Here is a 9,231-nt window from a genome sequence, read left to right as displayed (position 1 = left end):
CCAAAAATTTTAAAAAAAAAAACCGAGGGGCCCCACGCGGGAATTAACGTCATCCGATGTGTGTAGGGTGCTTGATCTAAACACCCTATTTTTCGTGTATACATATATACACGAAAAATAGGGTGTTTAGATCAAGCACCCTACACACATCGGATGACGTTAATTCCCGCGTGGGGCCCCTCGGTTTTTTTTTTTAAAATTTTTGGACGGCTCGGATCGGCCGTCCGGTGGCCGGAGACGGCCGCGCGCGGCCGTCGGTACGGTTTCGGTCCAAAAATGGTCGGTACACATAGGATTTTCGATAATCTTCTGAGCAATTGTGATATTTTTCTGTAGAGAACAGTCTTATTTTACACCATTCTGAATGTATGCATGGCCATTCCCAAGCCCTTTTGAATGTGCAGTACTAGGACGCACAAGAAGTATTTCTAAATTGCATAGTAATGCTTGGAAACAGACATACGGACACAAATCGGGACCTAGATATGTTTCAAGCCATCTAAAGCACATGGGTCCAACTGTGAATTCATGAGACTCACGCGCACGGTGCGTCCGACGGATATATATCTTGTCCCTAGCAATGCTGACATGTTGTATATATGGTATATTGCTATGATTATTTGTATCTTAAGCTTATGATGGTGTTAAAGTGAAAGCAACAAATATGTGTACTCCCAGAGGTTTGGGCTCTACAGTGGGGTCCAATTAGGGCCCCCTCTGTCGGGTAGTTCCTTCGTCAAAAAAGAAAGAAAGAAATATGTACTCCGTCCTGATACCGAATACGTATTTTTTCTCTTTTTTTTCTGGGTTCTCTTAGCTATTTTAAAAACCACCTTAAATTGATTACACAAACTTCTTTATTGTATCTACCAAATTTGTGTCCCTTCTCAAATTTTTACAAATTACTGCACTGCTAAGCATATAGACATCCACCCCATAATCTTCTGAGCAATTTTTGATTTTTTCTACAAAGAACAGTCTTATTTTACCGGGGGTAATAATTCTACACCATTCTGAGTGTATGCATGGCCATTCCCAAGCCTTTTGAATTTGTACACAGAATGAGTTGGAGTTCTTTTACACAATCCTCCATTGAGGGTCTCTCACTACTTTCAGCACGGACACACCGCGATGCCAAGTTCGCGACCATGGCTATGGACTCCATCGTGTACGTACTTCTGCTCATCTCCGGATCGATCACCTTCCGCAGCTTCTTCCTGTCGTTCAATATATTCCTTACCTGATCAAACAATAAACACCCATTCGCCTTTTGTTATTATGCTTTAGTAGTTTCTGTTTTGATGCTTGTAACCATCCCTCCTTTGATATTTGTCCCTTATCTTTTTGTTGAAATCGTGCTGTTTTTCGGATAACCAAATAAAGCACTTCTGTGTGCATAATTCTTTGCGGTTTTTTTTTTCCGCACCAATCTAAAGAACTAATTGAGATCTTTATATTGGCGGAAGAAAGTTGACAACATGCACAAACGTACTTCATCTTTTGGTCCGAAAAATAATGACTTTCTCATAATGGAGATACAATACGGGATCGAGGGAGAGATAACTTAGATGCTATATATACCGAGAGGAAAATGCACCTACTTGGTATACAAGGTTTTGATCACTGGGTCCTTGGTTCAGGTCCACAGCTCTCCGTCCAGTCAAAAGCTCAAGCAGAACAACTCCAAATGCATACACATCACTTTGCAAGGTGAGTTTCCCTGTCTGTTTCAAAAGTAAGAGTCCTATTCAAAGCTCAATATCCCTTGTGCCATTCTTCACAGTAACTCAATGTCACCAAAACAAAGATTTTGCGCTTCTGTATAAACAATGCAGCCAACTCGGGGTGTACGTTGTCAAGAAGTGTATGTAAATCAGTTTAGGCATATTTACGGGCTGAAGTTGTCCAACTCTGTCCATGAATCTAAGTATCCGAGTTCAAGAAATGCTCTATTAACGATCATCATCGTCTTAGGGAAAAGAGTATCTTTCATCGTAAAGTGCACGACATCATTTAAGTTGGGAAATGATTTTGCCACACTATTTTTTGATAATGCCACACCTTGCAAGTGTATTTTTGCACCAAAAAATACACTTGCAAGGTGTGGCATTATCAAAAAAGGGTGTGGCAAAATCACTACCTTTTAAGTTAGGTAACAATGCTTTGTGTAACAGTTTCAAGTGAAAGCCTATGGATAGAAATAGCATTAGCATCAACTGTTCACATAGTAAGAACTTTTGCACGACGGCAGTTGATAGAGTACGGGAGAAAAAGCCACTGTTGTCATTTCAGCATCCATACCTTCCTGAGGTTTCAGATGTTCCTTCATTGAGTGGACTATACATATATGGTTGAATCCTACGCGTTTAAGCTATCGGTGGGAAAAAGAGATGAATTCCGTGCATTTGATCCCGAATTCTTGGTAGTTCTGAACCACTACTCAGCTTTCTGTTTCTTCTGTCCTTTGCTTAAGTTCATTCCATAGCCATTCTTGTATTTGGTTCATAATAGTTTGTATAATTGCAGACCTACTAAACTAGGATTTAGAACTTAGAATGAAGAACAAATCACCACTACAAAGAATCCTGAGAGATTGAGGCTTATTAGACTAAGAAACTTACCGCTGTATACTCAGGATCAAAATAGCCAAAAGTACCGAGAACTCTAGCAGTCATATAAGTTTCCTGTCCCTCTGGCATTAACTTAGCGAGCCCAAAATCTGATATCTGTACAACCAGATTATAAAGACTTGGCAAACAAAATCTCGTTAACGAATTTCCCACCTACGAAACTATAGACCATACCGTCATGAAAAGTGGATTCGAGTCAGTTACCTTGGCTTCAAAGTTGGTGTTCAATAGGATGTTGGTGGATTTGAAGTCTCTATGGACAATAGGAATCCCAACGGCAGAGCTTGAATGGAGATAAGCAAGTCCTTTTGCTGCTCCAATTGCCACTCTGAGCCTCATAGGCCATTCCATCTTCACTTCTCCAATTCCTAGAATTCAGTTAAGGGATGATTAGATAATAGAAGAGAGAATTCGACAAGCACAACGGGTGTTTTAGCGTGTAACCTACCGTTTAAATGATCTTGCAAGTTTCCCCTGTGCATGTATTCATAAACTAGAAACCTGTGCTTCCCATCAGCACAATACCCAATAAGGGAAACCAGATTAGGATGGTCCAATCTACTCAAGATGTCGACTTCCACCCGAAACTCGCGCTCCCCTTCTGCTGCTTTAAATGGCGGTAGCTCCATTTTCTTGATTGCAACAACCTTTTAGTACCCAAAACAAGAACATAAGTTACAGGTACTTTTTGGTTAGTTTCTTTCTTTTGAATGAAAGAACACGACTCATAGGATCATGTAACTGCCATGTTTGGTGGTTGTTTCAGAATTAGTTATGCATAACGATATTTCAGAAACTTGCTTAGCCGACAGTTTTCGAAACTTGTTTTCTAGAAATGTCTGGAAAATAGCCTGTTTCATTGGAAACAGTAAAAGAAAACGATGTTCCCGAATTCCGAAAAACCATTCTGCCAACAAAACGAATAAGATATGAAAACCATGAACAAATTTATTTTCAAAAACAGTTTCTAAAAGTGCTCAGCAAAACTGCCTACAAAAACAGCAATCAAACCAGCTTAGATTGTCAGGGGAGTTTTGCAGCATACAACATTACTTGGGCTGTGAGATGAAACTCGAACCCAAGTCTACAGAATGTATTCACATGATCACAAATTCTGCAGGAAGCTTTGGTTTTGGTAACCGCGGTGAAAACATAAGTTGAAGAATACCTCTCCAGACCGCAGAGTGCCTTTGTAAACGCGGCCAAATCCTCCTTTCCCAATCAAATTCCCCTCGGCGAAAGAGTTTGTCGCTTCCTCCATTTCCTTGAGCGTAAAAACTGATGATCCATGGTGTCTTTTTGAAGGCGGGTTTTGATCCTTGAGTTGCCAATACTCTGCAGGTTTATATTTCCCTGAGAAAAGTAGGATGTTAAATTGAGGGGATCTTTAAACTAGAAACTGTGAAAACTTCTAAACATATCACCCAAAATTGCTTGGTTTCCACATGGGACCGAGACTTAAGGGATCGTTGTTTTTTTGACAGGACTAATAGTGAATGGATACGTAATACCATAGAATACGTAAAATCCTATTGGACTAAGAGTGATGCGATTAATAATAACACGCCCCATGATATGTAATCCAACCGTAAGAATAATAACCAAACAACGGATATGTAGCCGGCCCCTTTAAAGATATAGTTTCCATCAGATGCTCATATCCAGTCAAAACAAAGCTGTCGGCAAGAATACAAACAGAAAACAAAAACAAGTAGAATCAGAAACTTACAGGGGTCGCCAAGATCCTCGGATTTGCTCCTCCTGCGCTTGTTCCACGCGGAGACCAATCCGAAAGGCATGATAATATACTTCTTCTTCCAATTGAGAACTTCAATAAATTGAACAAAAGATTCTACCTATGATCACTTAAAACATAAAAATTCGATAGGAACACATGATGGTGAATCAAAGGGTGGGGGATTACGTGTATGGAAACATACTCGGTCCGGTAGAGATAACGTAATTGCTGGACATCGATATGGTATTCCGGTTCCTGCTCAAAATGGAAATTGAGAAAATGGAAACGAATATCGGTATAAACAGAGAGAAATGAGAATGTGTAGTGTAAGAATCCTGTAGGAGTAAGTACAAAGCAATGCTACAATATAAGTTTGGAGAATACTCAACGTACTAACTCAACGGCACCATCTTCACCTACCTGGATTTAGAGAGAGAGAGAGAGAGATGTACTTTAAGAATAAGGAAAAAGAGAGAGAAGGAACACCAGGGAGTACTGATTGCTTGCCTTTGAATGAGGAGTGGTGGGGTGTGTTAGAAAAGGAAAGACAAGCTACGGTTTCTCTCACTCTAATTTTTTTTTTTTTTCATTTTTTTTTTTAAATATTCGACATTTGTAAGTTCAAAAATAAACGGCCGTTGAGGGGTCATTTTCTTTCATTTCTGCAATCCCCACATTCTCTTTTTTTATTGAGAAAAATATCTACTAGTATGATCGTGTCAAATTCGATACTTATTTCCTTTCCTACCCCCCTTTTTGATCTATAGCAATTATTCAGTATTCCCAAATCACACCCACGTGGTGTGGTACTCCAGATCATATCAGCACTACATATTTATGTGGGTTAATATATTTGATGATAAAGCCTACGAGAATGTGTGATGCTGGAGTGTTCGGAGCACCACGTGACCGTGCTTCGGGCACTGAAAAATTAGACCTTTTTTCTATAACTTCCGTTACTTCATAGCATGGCTTTCCATACATACCATACCATACCATCCTGTTTTTTTGTGGTTTTGAATTGCTACTTGTATTTTAGTTCTGGTACCATAATAAACGTTCATAATGAGAGAAATTTTTGGGTGCCTCCCAACCATCCAAACGTATTTTGAACGGTCCAAATTTGTTCTCTCTCTCTCCCCTCACCCCAATGTTATCTCTCTCTAAAAATCCCGACCGCCCAAAATACGTTTGAACGACAAGAATTGCCGACGGGTACCACGTGTGTGGTACCCACTTGGCACTCAAAAACTTCTCACATAATGGTCAGTATCTGTGAAAAATGATTGATCAAACTCGTTTTTTGAGAAGTGCTACAATACACACCCCTTATTTGGGTGTGCATCATATGCACCCTCTTTAATTACCATTAGATGCTTGAAAAATGATCTGGACCCTTTAAAATGTTACGATAGGTTACTAATAAAAAACCTATTACCAGTGCAACAGGTAAACTCTGTGAATTAATAGTTGGGCCATAAGTTTGGGCTGAAAGAAAAATGAGCCCCAATTTTAGTTTTGATAATTAATTTATGTTAAAAATAATAATTTTATTTTTTAAAAACTTTGAAGCTAAAATTATTTCAAGTGAAAATAATTCACTTCTTTAAAATAGGTTCTCAATAATTACTAAAGGAAAAAGATACTATCATTATCATAATGTAATAAAAAGTCAAGTTAAGGCATTTTTTATAGGATTTTTAAAGTGTTTCATATTTGTAGCCAATTTTTTTTAATTTTTTTTTTTTGAAATATTATGATGTTTAATATTTTTCACAATATCTTTAATTGCATAGTGAATTTTCACATAAATGGTCCAACTAAAAGGAATAGCGAAGTCAATCATCTGTATTAATAAGTAGGAAACACTAACAAAAAAAGTTAATGGGTGATCAAGAGAGTGATGGTGACGAGATAAATTTACCAATACATTTTAGGTTATGTGTAAAAGATAACAATATTTAGGACGTGCTACTTATTTTTTGGTCAATAGACGTACTACTAGTGTTTTGGGAATTAGTGCAAGCATCCGAATTACAAATAACTAATACTCGTATTTGATAATGTAATCGATTACAAGTGTTATCAATACCAATCAATTACATAATTGAAACCGCAAAGAAATATAATCTATCATGTAATCAATTATTTGTGTTATTCAGAACAATTGATTTTTAAATCTATTGCAATGTTTTTTTTAACTTATATCGCAATTGATTAGAGGACTTACTGAGGTCCATCAATTAGCAAATCGATTGAGTAATCGACTTTACATTGTTACCCAATCGTACTCAATTCAATTACAAAATGGATTATATTGTCTAATCGATTACATAATAGAATTGATTACATATTCGATTATGATGTTTAATCGAATATGTAATCAATTGCAAAATCAATTACTATATATTTGATTATAATGTCTAATCAAATTGAAAAATCAATTATAAAGTTAATCAATTATGAAATTGAACATTCACGTAATAGATTACATATTTGATTAACTACCGTTCAAAAAAAAAATTGATTAAGTAATCGATTGCACAATTGATTATAGAAAAGTTATGAAATGGACTAAAATGTTACGATTCCGTAGTGAAAATGTTACGAACTGAAAATGTAACGATTTTTTTTTATAAAGTTATGAAATACACCAAAATGTTATGATTCTAAAAATGTTATGAATCTGTTGCTAAAAAGTTACGATTCATTTGTAAAAGTTACGATATGCACTAAAAGGTTATGATTTGTAAGAAAAATGCTATGAATTAAAAGTTACGAATTTTTGGTATAAAAGTTACGATAGACCTAAAATGTTATGAATGACCGGTTTAGCAGGTAATTTTTTATGAGGTGACACAATATGGATCACACAATAGGTGCATATGATATTCACCTTAAAGGAGTGTGTATTGAAGATTTCGCCTTTTTCCTTTCACAAAATACAGAGTGCAATTTAGTGCTGCTTCTTCTCTTTTCCTTTTTTGGAATCAGAGCTTTACCAAAAGATGGAATCAAAACCTTTGGGCACGTTAATTTGATTACCCAATTATTTTTTGAATGAGGGACTTGAGAATTTTGGGATAATAGATGAGATAATTGCATATAGAGATATAATCCACGATTAGTTGTACTATGTTTCATTTGGTGGGTAATGATTTTGCACTCCGTTTTTTTATAACTGTAATCCAAAACTTGTCCTTATAATTAGTGCTTAAAATTACACATAACACAAACACTAATAAGAAACAAATTTTAGAGTACATCTATAAGAAAGTGAGGTGCAAAAATCATTTTCCTTTATAAAGGATGTGATAAAAAGTGGAGAATCAGTTTTTCCCATTAAATGAAGAGGAAATAATCCCAAAAGTCCGAACTAATGTATTCTTCCGCCATGTGGGGTATTAAGGGTGTTCCAGTTTAGGTTCTTATTTTAAAAGTTCTTTTTTTTTTCAATTTTCAAACTCAAATATAATGAAAATGAAAAATAATTTTTTGATTTTTTTTTGCACCGTATAAAAGAGATCTATTAAACAAGATTCATATTGGTAAAAAAATTATTTGCGTAAACACAAGATTTTTGAGTTTGAAATTACCTTATTTTTCAAAAAAATAGTGCCTCTATGCACGAGCCTTATCTAGCCAATCGTGAGAATCATGTGACCGGCGCCACATGTTTCTTGTATTTCAAATTCAGAATTGCGATCCCGCGTCAAACATGCCCTCAGCATAGTGTTATATACCTGACATTTAGAATAAAATCTCAACACAGAAAAATAGTGGGAGAATAGAGAAAAACCATATGATAGTGAAAATGAGATAGTACAAAGTTTCTTCCAACTAAAAAAGGCTACTTTTATGCTGTTCAAAGTGAGATACTGATATGGGAGAAGAGACAAATATATATTACAAACTTGACAGTGTTGTTTGGAAAATAAAACGTGAGATCTCACTTTTTCTTCTACTTCTTCGTTTTGGTTAACCATTTGTATAGTTACATGTCTTTTCAGCTCAGATAAACAAAAAACTTTTTGGCCTTTTGCTAAGGGTCAAAGGTGGCAAATGAAATGAGCTGATTGAGTTGGGTTTGGGCGGGTTGATGTCGGTCACGAGTTGAATATGAACGGTTTTAATATATGGTTCAAGTGTGCATGCGTGGATTGAATATAGACCGGTAAGTACGGTTTAATCATGCTCATGAACCCGTTTTGACCTGTTGACTGTAGTATATAGTGCTGTAGATAAAGCACCCGTTTCCTTGTTCCTTTTAATCTTTGTAACAATTTTAAAGATCAATAAAAAAAATTTCCTTTCAAAAAAAAAGTCTGCGCCAAATAGAAGAGGTTGTGCCATTTGTTCATTCAAGTGTTAAAAACATGGGGCCTTTGCTTAACTGGCCTAATGATTGGCTGTCCATAGTTTGATTTTTGCCTGGTACCTCATACCTGGCCCAGCCTGCACCTGAAAAGTATTGTCCACCTTGGTCCATCCCAACAAGTTTGCTTCACAAATTTATCTTCAGGAGTCCGGTTCCAGAACTCAAAATAAGTACTTGTATTTTTAAAAAAGCAATTTCAAGCTAAAAAAATGTGTTTACATAAATAATTTGTTTGAAAATATGGATCTTGTTTGATAGATCTCATTGAGATATTTTGAACGATACAAAAAAATGAAAAAATTAATTTTCATTTACTTTATTTTTGAGTTTGAAAATGTGAAATAAATACTTATTTTTTAAGGTGTTGTAGAACGGGGCTAACCCAAAAGGCTAAATCAAGGTTTTTTTCCCGACAAAAATAATTTCATTCATCACGAGAATACAAAATAAAAACCAGTACAATAAAAGAAAAGCATAGAGAGGTG

At 36.0% G+C, this 9,231-nt stretch overlaps 1 protein-coding gene across 5 annotated transcripts; it reads right to left on the bottom strand.

Moving 5' to 3' along the window:
- Positions 1 to 296: 296 nt before the first annotated feature.
- LOC131310295 (probable serine/threonine-protein kinase PBL28) lies at positions 297 to 4,874 on the bottom strand. 5 transcript variants are annotated; one of them, XM_058337236.1, is made up of 9 exons: positions 4,571 to 4,751; positions 4,360 to 4,458; positions 3,799 to 3,983; positions 3,079 to 3,277; positions 2,835 to 2,998; positions 2,622 to 2,726; positions 1,602 to 1,724; positions 1,043 to 1,240; positions 297 to 389 (listed from the first exon to the last, which is right to left on the bottom strand). In XM_058337236.1, exons 1-9 carry the CDS (start codon positions 4,602 to 4,604, stop codon positions 351 to 353), a joined length of 1,146 nt encoding a protein of 381 aa, XP_058193219.1. In that variant the 5' UTR covers positions 4,605 to 4,751; the 3' UTR covers positions 297 to 350. The 5 variants fall into 5 exon arrangements, with proteins under 5 accessions (XP_058193219.1, XP_058193220.1, XP_058193217.1 ...); XM_058337237.1 differs by lacking the exon at positions 297 to 389 and adding an exon at positions 4,789 to 4,874 and having other exon boundaries at positions 840 to 1,240; positions 4,360 to 4,486; positions 4,571 to 4,623; XM_058337234.1 differs by lacking the exon at positions 297 to 389 and adding an exon at positions 4,789 to 4,874 and having other exon boundaries at positions 840 to 1,240; positions 4,571 to 4,623.
- Positions 4,875 to 9,231: the final 4,357 nt, after the last annotated feature.

The sequence above is a fragment of the Rhododendron vialii genome, chromosome 12a (assembly GCF_030253575.1).
Source record: "Rhododendron vialii isolate Sample 1 chromosome 12a, ASM3025357v1".
NCBI classification, from domain to species: Eukaryota; Viridiplantae; Streptophyta; class Magnoliopsida; order Ericales; family Ericaceae; genus Rhododendron; species Rhododendron vialii.
This window is presented reverse-complemented; position numbering and strand designations above follow the sequence as displayed.